This window comes from Hyperolius riggenbachi, chromosome 3 (genome assembly GCF_040937935.1).
Source record: "Hyperolius riggenbachi isolate aHypRig1 chromosome 3, aHypRig1.pri, whole genome shotgun sequence".
Classification (NCBI taxonomy): Eukaryota; Metazoa; Chordata; class Amphibia; order Anura; family Hyperoliidae; genus Hyperolius; species Hyperolius riggenbachi.
In genome coordinates this window covers 434,662,561-434,679,221 of record NC_090648.1, presented here as the reverse complement: position 1 = coordinate 434,679,221, position 16,661 = coordinate 434,662,561, and the positions used below count along the sequence as shown (strand labels likewise).

The following is a 16,661-nucleotide window of genomic DNA, read 5'->3' as shown; positions in this document are numbered from 1 at the left end:
AGGAAAAGAACAGGAAGTAATCCAAAGACACAACTAGCCTTGTCAGCTCATCAAACAGTGCAGTAAAATAAGGCTGGCTGGCTAGTAGATCTCCAGCAGCAGCAGGCTGACTCAGGGCCCATTTACACTTAATCAGTTGGCATACCTCCCAACATTTTAATTTCTGAAAATGGGGCACTTAGGCCACGCCCCCTAACCACACCCCAACACCCCCTAGTCACGGGAGGGGAGCGTGAGGGTGCCCGTGGGTGGGGAGGAGGGGAGAGAAAAAACTGATTGAGGCACCAGCCCTGGGGATGCCTTATGCTATGCGGGATGGGTGGCCGCTATTTCTCCCTTCCTCCCTCCTAATGTGCCCCCCAGTGTGTCCCCCCCTGCCTGCAGAGAGTTAAATGCGCAGGGCTGTCATTAATCTTACCATTGCCTCTCTGTGCAGGGATCTCATCTGGTCTTCTCGGCTTCCTGCTTCCTGTGACGTCACAGGAAGCAGGAAGAGCCAGATCCCGGTACGGAGAGGCCAGATTAATGACAGCCCGCTCCGCTGCGCATTTAACTCTCTGCAGGCAGGGGGGGACACACTGAGGGGCACATTAGAAGGGAGGGAGGGAGAAATAGCGGCCACCCATCCCGCATAGCATACGGCATCCCCAGGGCTGGTGCGTCGATCAGTTTCCCCCCCCCTTGCCCAGCGGCCGGGACAGAAGGGGGGGCAGCGCGGGATGGCGGGAAGGGCCCCCCAAATCGGGACGGTTGGGGACTCTGAGTTGGTGTGCGTTAGTACGCGTTTTTTCCATAGCAGTGTATTGTGACAAAGATTTCAGTTAAAACGCGTTAAGTGTGAAAGGTGCCATAGGATAGGCTGACCAGGCATCCTCTTGTGCCCGGACAGGTCCACTTATTCCGACCTGTCTGGGCCGTCCTCCCGGGTTTTTGAAATGTCCGGGTGAAGAGAGCTGAACATGAGCAGCTGAGCGACAGAAGAGCCGCTTGAAGAGACAGAGAGCCGAACACGAGCCGACTTTTTGGGAGCCGAGCGGCCAAGCGCAAGCCAGAAGAGCGTATGCTTTAAAGAGCTGGAATCCCCACCACTAGACTGAGTCAGAATTCCGGCTCTTTAAGCATCGGCTCTTCTGTCTCGGCGGCTCCCGCTTGGCTCCCAAAGAGTCGGCTCGTTCGGCTCACGACTCAAAGGGCTCTTCTTCGGGCTTGGCAGTCAATCCCTCCCTGCTGCTCTGCTCCGCCTCCGCCTCCGCCCCCATCCACTGAGACTGAGAGCAAATTGCGGAGCAGATGGGCGGCGGCGAGGGGCGGAGACAGGGCCTGAGTTCAGGGGTAGTCACGCTGGGCTGGTTACTGGTGCTGCGTGTGTGTGTGGCCTGTGGGAGCAGCCTGAGCCCTGAGTTCAGTCAGTGAATCAAGTCACGCTGGTGCTGTGTGGGCAACCTGTGGGAGCATAAAGACCTGAGTTCAGTGAAGTCACTGGTGCTGTGTGGGCGGCCTGTGGGAGCAGTAAGGGCCTAAGTTCAGTGAAGTCACTGGTGCTGTGTGGGCTGCCTGTGGAATGCTGTGTTTCCTCCATGCATAACGCCTCTTGTTATGCCCAAGTAACTCAATTGTAGTTTCATCAGTCCACAGCACCTTATTCCAAAATGAAGCTGGCTTGTCTAAATGTGCTTTAGCATGCCTCAAGTGGCTGTGTTTGTGCTGTGGGCGGAGAAAAGGCCTCCTCTGCATTACTATCGCATACAGCATCTCCTTGTGTAAAGTGCGCCGAATGGTTGAACGATGCACAGTGACTCCATCTGCAGCAAGAAGATGTTGTAGGTCTGTGGTGCTGGTCTGTGGGTTGACTCTGACTGTTCTCACCACCATTAGTCGCTTCTGTTTGTCCGAGATTTTTCTTGGTTTGCGACTTTAAGCCTTAACTTGAACTGAGCCAATTTGAGTTCCAATAAATAGCTCTAAAGGTTTTGGAATCAATAAAATAACAACAGTGCCCAAATTTATGCACCTGCCTAATTTTATTTAAACAATTATTGCGCACTTTCTGTAAATACAATAAACGTTATTTCACTTCTCAAATATCACTGTGCGTGTCTCCTATATGATATATTTAACTGACATTTTTTATCGTAACAACCAAAATCATGCCAATTGACGAGGTTACCCAAACTTTCGCATTCCCACTGTATATATATATATATATATATATATATATATATATATATATATATATATATATCAGGGGATGAGCAGCACAAACCAAATTATGTGCAATACTATGCAAAGCATGCACGCAGCACTGGAGATCCCCAGTCTCCATAGGAAATATATAAATAGAGAGGGGCTGCAGCACACAACAGGAAAGCAGTGACAGGGGTTCTTGGTTACGCTTTAACGCGTTTAAGCTCACCAACTGCGCCAAAGTGTCCCCAATCTGGTGAGTCGTACTCTAACCAGGCAAAATGCTAGTTTTTATTAGCATTCTAATGGGAACCATGCCAAATGTCCAAGGGTCAACTCAATGGGAGAAAGGAAATTAAAAACACCTCACCTTCTACTAGCTACTGACTGAACTACGAGCCCCGCTCATTTATATGCTTAACTGTCCGAGAGGTGGGCGTGGTTATGCACGCTCACAGGGGAAAATGTTGTTGTGTGCTGCAGCCCCTCTGTATATATATATATATATATATATATATATATATATATATATATATATATATATATATATAATATATATATATATATATATATATATATATTACACACACACACACACACACACACACACACAGTAATATATTACAAGTTGTTATTACATGGTGAATTATCTGCACTCCAGCCTGGGATTCTCACTGTTTCTCAGCATGTGAAAGGCAGCTCCCTCCCCCCTTCAGCCTTACAAACTGCACAAGCTGAAACTGAGAGCAGAGAGTGAGGAATAAACTAAGCACATAGAGCCTGCGGGGGTGGGGGTGGGGCGTGCATAACTTGTATTTATTACAACAGAGGCAGCACATTCCTCCCTGGGTTGACAAATAAAAGATTAGATATAGTACAGACACAGTGCAACTAGAAAAGGCTGCAGTAATCCAGACCACATTCGAACAGGTATAGGAAATTATAGGATAGAAAACATAAGGCTGAACATTTTGTTACAGAGTCTCTTTAAAAAGGGAACCCGAGGTGAAAATAAACTGAAGAGATAAAGAATTGTATTTATGCTCCTACTCCTAAAATGACTTTTTAAGATATCCTTTATTTCTTATTTAAACATTTACAAACTAAATTTTATTTTTGTTGCCTCTGCTCAGTGCCAGCCTAATAAGTGTCCCAGAATAAAAAAAATGATCAATAGTTCATGTATTTTATCTCTCCCTGCTCTCAGATGTTGTATTCTGCCAAGAAAAGTTTATGGCTGTAATTTGCTTATCAATTATGTTTACTATATTCTGACAGGGTACAAACAAGACAGAAGCTGTCACTTCCATGCCTAAAAATAACTTTTTTTCAGGCAGCAAAATAAAGCAAGTAAAACAGCCTGGTCATTAATATGTTTTGTACTGTACATAGACATATTTATCTCATAATGTCACACGGCTAAAAGTATTAGAAGCAGGAGATCAGCAAAATAGCCGGGCCACTGGTACTGCTTAAAAGGAAATACATATGGCAGCCTCTATATATGATAACTTTCACTTCAGTTGTCCTTTAACCACTTGAGGACCCACCCTTTACCCCCCCTTAAGGACCAGCGCTGTTGTAGCTGATCTGTGCTGGGTGGGCTCTGCAGCCCCCAGCACAGATCAGCGTGCAGGCAGAGCGACCAGATCGCCCCCCTTTTTTCCCCACTAGAGGGATGATGTGCTGGGGGGGTCTGATCGCTCCTGCCTGCCGGGTGTTGCGGGGGGGGGGGGGGCACCTCAAAGCCCCCCTCCGCGGCGAAATCCTCCCCCTCCCTCTCCTACCTGGCCCCCCCTGGAGATCCGGGCTGCACAGGACGCTATCCGTCCTGTGCAGCCAGTGACGGGACGTCCCCTGTCACATGGCGGCGATCCCCGGCCGCTGATTGGCCGGGGATCGCCGATCTGCCTTACGGCGCTGCTGCGCAGCAGCGCCGTACAAATGTAAACAAAGCGGATTATTTCCGCTTGTGTTTACATTTAGCCTGCGAGCCGCCATCGGCGGCCCGCAGGCTATTCACGGAGCCCCCCGCCGTGATTTGACAGGAAGCAGCCGCTCGCACGAGCGGCTGCTTCCTGATTAATCAGCCTGCAGCTGGCGACGCAGTACTGCGTCGCTGGTCCTGCAGCTGCCACTTTGCCGACGCGCGTTATGAGTGCGCGGTCGGCAAGTGGTTAAATAAATGATTATGTGATATTTGTGTCAAAGCAAAGTGAAAATCAACAGATCATATAACCAATTGTATCTGTATAAGACATACTGTACAGCTGATCCAACTTTATACCTTGTATTGCAGGCTGTGTATAAAATGAGTGTTGCAGCATCACTTACAAAAGTCAATCCCATGACGCCAGAGGAATGCACCAATCGTATCTTCGTCCGTTTGGACCGAGACCAAAATGGTAAACGTGAACAGTAGAGCCGGTTACATTACTTGTATTTGTAATTCTTTATGCACAACTAACCAGGGCCTGCTTCTATCATGAAGCAAGGTGAAACATTTGCATCAGGTGCAGAGATTACAGGGGCAGCATGTGTGTACTGTGGGTTTACACTAACAGCATTCAGTCAGAGTAAGAGGAGAAGGGAGAGGAGAGCGAGGTGAAGAGATCATCATTGGGGAAAAGCAGCTTGTTGTGCTGTGTGAGGAGTCTGACAGTGAGTGAGGAGGGGGAGGCAGGAAAGCAGCAGTGTTTCATTTGACTTGCACAACATATGGGAGGAGGTGGCACTGCTGTCCTGAGTGAGGAGGAATGGAGTAGCTGAGGGTGAGTGGTTTGTTTGTCACAGACTTATGGTGCCCATGCATGGTACAATTTTTTCATTTTTTTTTCGATTCGATAATTTCATTCGATTACTCTGTTAGATCGAATATAAAGATTTTTCCAACATGTCCGATCAGATTTTTATTGAAAAAACAGGATAATCGTTCATTTTTCTTGCTCGATAGAAAAAATATATTTTTGACTTTCATTCGATTTGATCGTTTTAGTCAAATAAATGGGAAAATTGAACGTTTTTATTGTACCGTGTATGGGCACCATTACAGCCAGCCAGTGTGCTATTGTGTTGAGCTGCAGCATGTCATGTGAGAACATTAAATGAAGCAGAGAGAAATGGGGGGTTTGGGGGTGCAAAAAAGTCTAGAACTGGCCCTGCAACTAATCTAGAAAGTGAAGAAGGCAAATTCTCAAACCAATCACTTTCATTAGATTAACATTAACCACTTCCCGACCGCCCACTACACAGGGGCGGCGGGGAAGTGGAGCCCTGCAGGACGGCCTCACCCACAGAGGCGGCGGTCCATTTAAGGGCATGGGCGGAGCGATCGCGTCATCCGTGACGCGATCCTCCGCCGGCGCCTGTCACCGCTCGCTCGCCGCAACATCCCGCCGGCTATACGGAAGCGCCGGCGGGATGTTAACCCCGCGATCGCCGCATACAAAGTGTATAATACACTTTGTAATGTTTACAAAGTGTATTATACAGGCTGCCTCCTGCCCTGGTGGTCCCAGTGTCCGAGGGACCACCAGGGCAGGCTGCAGCCACCCTAGTCTGCACCCAAGCACACTGATTTCTCCCTCCCCTGCCCCAGATCGCCCACAGCACCCATCAGACCCCCCCTGCCCACCCCCCAGACCCCTGTTTGCACCCAATCACCCCCCTAATCACCCATCAATCACTCCCTGTCACTATCTGTCAACGCTATTTTTTTTTTTATCCCCCCCCCTGCTCCCTGCCCCCTCCTGATCACCCCCCACCCCTCAGATTCTCCCCAGACCCCCCCCCAGACCACCCCCCCCTGTTTACTGTATGCATCTATCCCCCTGATCACCTGTCAATCACCTGTCAATCACCTGTCAATCACCCGTCAATCACCCGTCAATCACCCGTCAATCACCCCCTGTCACTGCCACCCATCAATCAGCCCCTAACCTGCCCCTTGCGGGCAATATGATCACCCCCCCACACCAATAGATCGCCCACAGATCCGACATCAGATCACCTCCCAAATCCATTGTTTACATCTATTCTCTCCTCTAAACACCCACTAATTACCCATCAATCACCCATCAATCACCCCCTATCACCACCTGTCACTGTTACCTATCAGATCAGACCCTAATCTGCCCCTTGCGGGCACCCAATCACCTGCCTACACGCTCAGATTGCCCTCAGACCCCCCCTTATCAATTCGCCAGTGCATTAATTACATCTGTTCTTCCCTGTAATAACCCACTGATCACCTGTCAATCACCTGCCAATCACCTATCACCCATCAATCACCCCCTGTCACTGCCACCCATCAATCAGCCCCTAACCTGCCCCTTGCGGGCAATCTGATCACCCACCCACACCATTAGATCGCCCGCAAACCCGCCGTCAGATTACCTCCCAAATGTATCGTTTACATCTGTTATCTTCTCTAAACACCCACTAATTACCCATCAATCACCCATCAATCACCCCCTATCACCACCTGTCACTTTTACCTATCAGATCAGACCCTAATCTGCCCCTTGCGGGCACCCAATCACCCGCCCACACGCTCAGATTGCCCTCTGACCCCCCCCCCCCCTTATCAATTCGCCAGTGCATTAATTACATCTGTCCTTCCCTGTAATAACCCACTGATCACCTGTCAATCACCTGCCAATCACCTATCACCCATCAATCACCCCCTGTCACTGCCACCCAACAATCAGCCCCTAACCTGCCCCTTGCGGGCAAACTGATCACCCACCCACACCAATAGATCGCCCGCAGATCCGACATCAGATCACCACCCAAGCGCAGTGTTTCCATCTATTCTCTCCTCTAAACACCCACTAATTACCCATCAATCACCCATCAATCACCCCCTATCACCACCTGTCACTGTTACCCATCAGATCAGACCCTAATCTGCCCCTTGCGGGCACCCAATCGCCCGCCTACAATCTCAGATTGCCCTCAGACCCCCCCTTATCAATTCGCCAGTGCAATATTTACATCTGTTCTCCCCTGTAATAACCCACTGATTACCTGTCAATCACCTATCAATCACCAATCAATCACCCCCTGTCACTGACACCCATCAATCACCCGCTGTCACTGACACCCATCAATCAGCCCCTAACCTGCCCCTTGTGGGCAAACTGATCACCCACCCACACCAATAGATCGCCCGCAGATCCGACAACAGATCACCACCCAAGCGCAGTGTTTCCATCTATTCTCTACCCTAAACACCCACTAATTACCCATCAATCACCCCCTGTCACTGCTACCTATCAGATTAGACCCCTATCTGCCCCTAGGGCACTCAATCACCCGCCCACACCCTCAGAATGCCCTCAGACCCCAGCCCTGATCACCTCGCCAGTGCATTGCTTGCATCTATTCTCCCCTCTAATCACACCTTGAGACACCCATCAATCACCTCCTGTCACCCCCTAGCACACCTACCCATCAGATCAGGCCCCAATTTGCCCCGTGTGGGCTCCTGATCACTCGGCCAAACCCTCAGACCCCCTTCCGATCACCTCCCCAGTGCATTGATTGCATCTATTTTCCCCTCTAACCACCCCCTGAGACACCCATCAATCACCTCCTGTCACCCCCCTAGCACTCCTATCCATCAGATCAGGCCCAATACAACCTGTCATCTAAAAGGCCACCCTGCTTATGACCGGTTCCACAAAATTCACCCCCTCATAGACCACCTGTCATCAAAATTTGCAGATGCTTATACCCCTGAACAGTCATTTTGAGACATTTGGTTTCCAGACTACTCACGGTTTTGGGCCTGTAAAATGCCAGGGCGGTATAGGAACCCCACAAGTGACCCCATTTTAGAAAAAAAAGACACCCCAAGGTATTATGTTAGGTGTATGACGAGTTCATAGAAGATTTTATTTTTTGTCAAAAGTTAGCGGAAAATAATTTTTATTGGTTTTTTTTCACAAAGTGTCATTTTTCACTAACTTGTGACAAAAAATAAAATCTTCTATGAACTTGCCATACACCTAACGGAATACCTTGGGGTGTCTTCTTTCTAAAATGGGGTCACTTGTGGGGTTCCTATACTGCCCTGGCATTTTAGGGGCCCTAAACCGCGAGGAGTAGTCTAGAAAACAAATGCTTCAAAATGACCTGTGAATAGGACGTTGGGCCCCTTAGCGCACCTAGGCTGCAAAAAAGTGTCACACATGTGGTACCGCCGTACTCAGGAAAAGTAGTATAATGTGTTTTGGGGTGTATTTTTACACATACCCATGCTGGGTGGGAGAAATTTCTATGTAAATGGACAATTGTGTGTAAAAAAATCAAACAATTGTCATTTACAGAGATATTTCTCCCACTTAGCATGGGTATGTGTAAAAATACACCCCAAAACGCATTATAATACTTCTCCTGAGTACAGCGGTACCACATGTGTGGCACTTTTTTACACCCTAAGTACGCTAAGGGGCCCAAAGTCCAATGAGTACCTTTAGGATTTCACAGGTCATTTTGCGACATTTGGTTTCAAGACTACTCCTCACGGTTTAGGGCCCCTAAAATGCCAGGGCAGTATAGGAACCCCACAAATGACCCCATTCTAGAAAGAAGACACCCAAAGGTATTCCGTACGGAGTATGGTGAGTTCATAGAAGATTTTATTTTTTGTCACAAGTTAGCGGAAAATGACACTTTGTGAAAAAAAACTATTAAAATCAATTTCCGCTAACTTGTGACAAAAAAATAAAAACTTCTATGAACTCACCATACTCCTAACGGAATACCTTGGGGTGTCTTCTTTCTAAAATGGGGTCATTAGTGGGGTTCCTATACTGCCCTGGCATTTTAGGGGCCCTAAACCGTGAGGAGTAGTCTTGAAACAAAAATGACCTGTGAAATCCTAAAGGTACTCATTGGACTTTATGCCCCTTAGTGCAGTTAGGGTGCAAAAAAGTGCCACACATGTGGTATCGCCGTACTCGGGAGAAGTAGTACAATGTGTTTTGAGGTGTATTTTTACACATACCCATGCTGGGTGGGAGAAATACCTCTGTAAATGACAATCTTTTGATTTTTTTACACACAATTGTCCATTTACAGAGGTATTTCTCCCACCCAGCATGGGTATGTGTAAAAATACACCTCAAAACACATTGTACTGCTTCTCCCGAGTATGGCGATACCACATGTGTGGCACTTTTTTGCACCCTAACTGCGCTAAAGGGCCCAAAGTCCAATGAGTACCTTTAGGATTTCACAGGTCATTTTGAGAAATTTTGTTTCAAGACTACTCCTCACGGTTTAGGGCCCCTAAAATGCCAGGGCAGTATAGGAACCCCACAAATGACCCCATTTTAGAAAGAAGACACCCCAAGGTATTCCGTTAGGAGTATGGTGAGTTCATAGAAGATTTTATTTTTTGTCAAAAGTTAGCGGAAATTGATTTTAATTGTGTTTTTTCACAAAGTGTCATTTTCCGCTAACTTGTGACAAAAAATAAAATCTTCTATGAACTCGCCATACTACTAACGGAATACCTTGGGGTGTCTTCTTTCTAAAATGGGGTCATTTGTGGGGTTCCTATACTGCCCTGGCATTTTAGGGGCCCTAAACCGTGAGGAGTAGTCTTGAAACGAAATTTCTCAAAATGACCTGTGAAATCTTAAAGGTACTCATTGGACTTTGGGCCCTTTAGCGCAGTTAGGGTGCAAAAAAGTGCCACACATGTGGTATCGCCGTACTCAGGAGAAGTAGTATAATGTGTTTTGTGGTGTATTTTTACACATACCCATGCTGAGTGGGAGAAATATCTCTGTAAATGGACAATTGTGTGTAAAAAAAATTAACAAATTGTCATTTACAGAGATATTTCTCCCACCCAGCATGGGTATGTGTAAAAATACACCCCAAAACACATTATACTACTTCTCCTGAGTATGGCAATACCACATGTGTGGCACTTTTTTGCAGCCTAACTGCGCTAAGGGGTCCAAAGTCCAATGAGCACCTTTAGGCTTTACAGGGGTGCTTACAATTTAGCACCCCCCAAAATGTCAGGACAGTAAACACACCCCACAAATGATCCCATTTTGGAAAGTAGACCCTTCAAGGTATTCAGAGAGGGGCATGGTGAGTCCGTGGCAGATTTCATTTTTTTTTGTCGCAAGTTAGAAGAAATGGAAACTTTTTTTTTTTTTTTTTTTTCTCACAAAGTGTCATTTTCCGCTTACTTGTGACAAAAAATAATATCTTCTATGAACTCACTATGCCTCTCAGTGAATACTTTGGGATGTCTTCTTTCCAAAATGGGGTCATTTGGGGGGTATTTATACTATCCTGGAATTCTAGCCCCTCATGAAACATGACAGGGGGTCAGAAAAGTCAGAGATGCTTGAAAATGGGAAAATTCACTTTTTGCACCATAGTTTGTAAACGCTATAACTTTTACCCAAACCAATAAATATACACTGAATGGGTTTTTTTTTATCAAAAACATGTTTGTCCACATTTTTCGCGCTGCATGTATACAGAAATTTTACTTTATTTGAAAAATGTCAGCACAGAAAGTTAAAAAAATCATTTTTTTGCCAAAATTCATGTCTTTTTTGATGAATATAATAAAAAGTAAAAATCGCAGGAGCAATCAAATAGCCCCAAAAGAAAGCTGTATTAGTGACAAGAAAAGGAGCCAAAATTCATTTAGGTGGTAGGTTGTATGAGCGAGCAATAAACCGTGAAAGCTGCAGTGGTCTGAATGGAAAAAAAGTGACCGGTCCTTAAGGGGTAGAAAGCCCTAGGTCCTCAAGTGGTTAAAAGTGTACCAGGAACGAAAAGTAAAAAAAAGTTTTATACGTACCTGGGGCTTCCGCAAGCCCCCTCCGCACTGATCACTCCCATGCTGTCTTCCTCTGCCTTTTCGTTCTCCCCTTAGCAGCCTCATAAGTTTGGCCAGTTGGGCCAGTCGGTGCATCCACAGTGCGCCCCAACTCTCCAAGCTATCTGGGCTGCTAATGGGAGAATGAGGAGGCGAAGGAAGACGACATGGGAGCGATCAGTGCAGAGGGGGCTGGAGGAATGTATGTATAAATCTTTTTTACTTTTCAGCTCAGGATCACTTTAAGTATCACCTTTGGGACAACTCTTTTCAAATAGAACAACCAATTGTACGGCTCTGCTTGCCTGTAGTGGTGCACTTATCCATACAATCTTAAAGAGGCTCTGTAGTGACATACAGTATAATAAAATGTCAGTAAATTATTCAGGATACCCACTTTTACAATAATTATCCTGGTTTCGGCATCAAAAACACTTCCCATAGCTGTGCATTGCTGTATACTGGTGTATGGCCCTGCCCTCCCAGTCATTTCACAGTCTAATTTGTTTCGCTATTGGGAATTCTCATCCCAGTGCATTCTGGTAGAATAGGTAACATTCCACAGAGCTTACCAGACAGCACCAAAAATATCACCACTTGCGATAAATTTCAGAATCTAAATCAAGGAGAGGAAAAATTTTGCAATAGGCAAACACTGACTAAATAATTCATAATAATAGTGGGAAAAATAAGCAATTATAATCATTACATTATTTTCAGAACAGTTTCTCTTGAAGTCTTCTTCACATCAGTTAAAGGACCCTGAAGTGAAAAAAGTGCCCTTAGGGGATACCTACCTCGGAAGGGGGAAGCCTCTCGATCATAAAAAGTCTTCCCTCGTCCTCCTCTGCAGTCTTGTTCCAGTGGTGGGACCCCTGAGAGTCTGCTTGTTGGCACCTCGCATGTGTGCGCTAGCTGCGTCCCTCGTCTTTCTTTGGTCATAGCTGGGTCGAATAGGGTCTGTGCTACTTTGCAGGTGTAAGCCATCTGTGCCTGCTCAGTAGGGATTATCAATGAGATGCAAATATTGCCAAATTGATGCAAATTTTATGCAAATGTTTGCAGTTTAAAAACGGACCAATTAATTTAAACCCAGGTTTAAATTGATTGGTCTATTTTGAAGCTGCATATATTTGCATAAAGATTTGAATAAACTCAGAAGAATTTGCATCTCTTTGATCAATTTGTAGTCCAAGAGCTGGAGCAAGGCTGCTGAGGACGATGGGGGAAGACTCTTTGGGATCCGGAGGCTTCCCCCTCTTGAGGTAAGTACCAATAAATGTGCATTTACTCACACTAGATCACCGCGCTCAAATGCCCTGTAACAAAAATCAGAAGATGCACATAGTGCCAAGTACAGTCTACTACTGGCTACAATAAGCACCTCGTGCCGCACTCCAGGGGGTAGTGCCACCACCAAAATAAGGGTAAAAACAACGTTCAGCTCCCCCTTTGTGGGTGCACTCACCAGAAGCGCGTCTTTCTCTATTGCATATCACATCCACATCCGTAAGTGAATCCAGCCAGCCAAGGAGTAGGATCAGCGTATGCCAGTAAAAATCATTTATTTAAAAATTTAAAATGCAGGCTTACAGGTTATTTCATTACCACTCCGTCCGCGGATATCATAGAGCAGCACGAATACCTAGTCCTGCCTCTCCTTCCTCAATGACGTCAGCGCGCTTCCGACTCCGCCCTACACGTTTCGTCGTACACCGTGACTCATTCAGGAGCCCCTGAAGCGTATGGCTTCTGATCACTGCGATTGCCGGTGGATCGTAGTGATCATTGTTTAGTGATGCGGCGGTACAGGGGAAAGAAGAGGATCCACTTATCTTCCTGCCGTTCCCACGGCGATCAGCACTCCCCTCTGCTCTTGCCGGCATCCCCGCTCTCTCTGACGTCAGTGCCGGGTCCCAGCTTGATGACGTCATCAAGCCGCGACCTGGAACTGAGTAACAGTGCGAGCGGGGATGCCGGCCGGAGCAAATGGGTCCACAGCTGCTCATCGCTGGAGCCTGGGAGGTGAGTTAAGGCTGCTGCCTACATGGGGGACACCTGCCACACAGGGGACCACACACCTGCCCAGCCACACTGGGGATCCGGCTTTCTGACCTCCCCAAATGTGCCCCCCCACTTGAAAAATAACCTGGTCCTTAAAGAGACACTGAAGCGAAAAAAAATTATGATATTATGATTTGTATGTGTAGTACAGCTAAGAAATAAAACATTAAGATCAGATACATCAGTCTAATTGTTTCCAGTACAGGAAGAGTTAAGAAACTCCAGTTGTTATCTCTATGCAAACAGGCCATTAAGCTCTATGACTTTCAAAGTCCTGGAGAGGGCTGTTATCTGACTTTTATTATCTCAACTGTTCCTGGACTATTTACTTTTTCTCTGCCAGAGGAGAGGTCATTAGTTCACAGACTGCTCTGAAATAATCATTTTGAATGCTGAGTGTTGTGTAATCTGCACATATTAGAGAATGATGCAATGTTAGAAAAAACACTATATACCTGAAAATAAAAATGAGAATATTTTCTTTGCTTCTAGTAATTATTCATAGTACACAACCAATTCACTATATCAGATTTTTTTTCGCTTCAGTGTCTCTTTAAGGGGGTTTAGGCAGCCGGTCCCCATAGGGTCAAGCTATTTACGTAAGTTGCGGTTTGCAGTTTTCATAACACGTATTACATTTTACATGTGCTATAAGTGAAACATAACATTTTACATGAAATTCTAAATATACCCTATTATGTGCTGCCTCCATCTAAACGATGTTTCAGTTATTGCTTTCCATGGTGCTGATTGTGATCAGCAACCTTGAAAACCTGTTGTTGTCCCTCCCCTTTAATAGCTATCAGCAGAGGAGGCAGACCCCTTGAAACATAAGGGTTAACCCTGTGATTCAAGAGCTATGACCCCAAAGCACAGGGGGGACCATGGCCCCATTCCAAAGGCTGGATTTACACTTTTTCACCCCAAGGCCTTGTTGCTCTCTACCCATGAGCAACAGTGTCCCACCTTAAGTGCAGCCCCTAAGATGCATACAGTCCCTATCTTCCATGTACATCTCCCTTCAGCAGCATCTCTCCTCTTCCATATGTTTAATAGCAGTAGGGTATTGTACCATGTTAGCCATCAGTAAAAGCAAGAAGTTTTGAATCAGGATGGTACTATTTATCTGTGACAGTCTGAGTCCTAATTCTGTGAGTATTGTGTAAACAAGGAGTTTTATCTCAGCTAACAACCTCTCATCCTATTTAGATGTTCTGTTTCACTTAATGCATCTTAATGATGTGTATTTATGCTTGCAAAAAATTCATGTATCCCCTTTTGATGTTGCACGTATATAGCTGTCTATTCCAACATCTTGTGAGCAAACAGGATTGAAGCCCGACGAAGGCTATACAGCCAAAAGCTCGCTAAGGCCCTGAGCCCACTAATGCAGTTGTGTGCAGTTGTGTCCGCCTCTGTCTGTTTTTCAGCATCTGTAACATTGACGTGTAACTGAAAAGCGGACATAACTGCGCACAACTGCATTAGTGGGCTCAGGCCCTTACTCTTATTCTTTTAAGTCAGCCAATAAATGCTATCATCCTGATTAAAAACTTCTTGCTTCCATATGTTGCAATCCTTTAGATTGTAAACTCACAAGGGCAGGGTTCTCTTCCCCTTTTGTGTCTTGGAATTCATTACATTTTATTGTTCATGGGCTCAGTGCTACTGCGCATGCGTGGGCTCCCGCAGGCTGCACAGCCATTGCACACACTTAACCCATGAAGTGGAGTTCAGCAACGGGGGGCCATGCTCTGCCACGGGAGGCTTGGAACAATTAGGATCCTGAGGCTTCCCTCTCTAGTAGTGTTAGATTTTGAACTCAAGCTTCGACTCGGGTTCACTTTAAATACTGACCAATTTACTTCTTGAAGCACTGCGTAATACAACAGCACTGAATAAGTACAGTTTTCCAGTAAAAAACAGCAGTTTAGTCACGGTGAACCAGAGCCACGAGGATGGCTCTAAATATGTACTCCTCGTTCCTCTCCTGGTCCACTAGTTGCACCGCAGGCTCCCTTGTTAGCAGTCTCCGACCGTTGGGTTGGAGACTGCTCTCTGCCACTGCGGGTAGCTTCCGAAGTCTTCAAGGGGCCCGAGTGCTTCTAAAGAAGGGCCGCTCCTTACTGCGCATGGCGAGCATGGTGTCTTGCGCACTTGCGCAATACTGAGCCGCCCGTCTTCGGGAGCACTCAGGCTCCCAAAGACTTCAGAAGCTTTCCAAGGTGGAAGATTTGAATGGAGGAGCCTGTGGTGAAACCAGGGGACAAGAAGAGGAAAGGGAAGGCTCTATAAGACCAGAGCAAACTCTCTTCTTAGCTGAGTATTTGTTTTTTTATTTTTAGATTAGCTTCAGACTCACTTTAAACTAAATTCCTAATATAGAAGAGGGTCTACAGTAAGCTGCCATTATGACTGATATAAAACTATAGCATGAAACAGGTTGCATGTAATATAGTAAATGATAACTGTGATGACAATTTAAGCTTCTGCTAATTTCATGGAATCTCTTCACTGCAGCTGTCATCAGCCTCGAGGAGTTTGTGGAGGGATCCATGGGTGATGACTGGATACGAGAGATGCTGGAATGTGACCTAAGCACTGTGGAGATCCACAAGACCTCAAAATGTGGCCAATTATACCCCAGAGCCTCCAGGGAAAGCCTGCTTCACAACCATCCATAAATCTGCTGCCAGCTACATAAACGAACATTGTGAATTCAATATAACTGTACAACCCTTATCCTGTGCAGCTGGCCGGCTTGCTCAGTCTCCATGGTTGGTTGCCGACATCTTTTATTTTCTGGTGTTGAGGATGACCATGCAAAACATGCAAGATCTATCCCTATTTTCTAAACTCCTCCCAATCTAGTTCAGGGACGGAGAGGGTGGAGCTCCCACCCCACAGATATAAGAAACCCGAGGGGGGCCTATAACAGATTCATCTGCATTGAGGGGAGTAACACTTTAAAGTTAAAGTGTACCTGAGACAAAAGTTAGAAATAGATTTTTACTTACCTGGGGCTTCCTCCAGCCCTTGTAGACCATTTCCTCCCTTGCCATTTTTTCAGACCCCTCCGTTACCAATGACCGTCCCGTAAACTTGGGTGAGTTGCAGACTACTGCACATGCACAGTCCCGACTGTGTGCACCAACTGACTGTGCACCCTCTGCCCAGTTTGTTAAGCCTGTATCTGCACTTGCGCAGAACGCTTTCAGCCACGGAAGCGTGATCTGGTGGCTCACGTGGCTGGGACTCCACATGCATAGTAGCACAGGACCACAATGGAGAAGAACAGGAGGGATCTGAGGGACTACAGAGGGCTGGAGGACGAGAATAGCTGCATGCTTTTTCAGGTGTGTGATTTAGACCCTACTGACCAGAAAGATCAGCAGGACTGCCAGGCAACTGGTATTTTTTAAAAGGAAATAAATATTGTAGCGTCCATAAGTGTCTCTCCTCGGGTTCCATTTAAATCCACTGTTTAAAACCTCACATTTAAAACCGTCATCAAGTATGTATGACCATTCAATTAATAAATATTTAAATCAAA

General features: G+C 46.1%; 1 protein-coding gene across 1 annotated transcript in view; it reads left to right on the top strand.

The window, feature by feature from the left end:
• Nucleotides 1–16,661, top strand: part of LOC137564174 (guanylyl cyclase inhibitory protein-like) — a 42,487-nt gene extending 25,826 nt beyond the window's left edge. Inside the window, exons 4-5 of the mRNA XM_068277651.1 lie at nucleotides 4,484–4,589; nucleotides 15,629–16,661. Of these exons, the coding sequence (XP_068133752.1) occupies nucleotides 4,484–4,589; nucleotides 15,629–15,792 (270 nt within the window). The 3' untranslated portion in view covers nucleotides 15,793–16,661. The remainder of the gene's footprint in view (nucleotides 1–4,483; nucleotides 4,590–15,628) is intronic.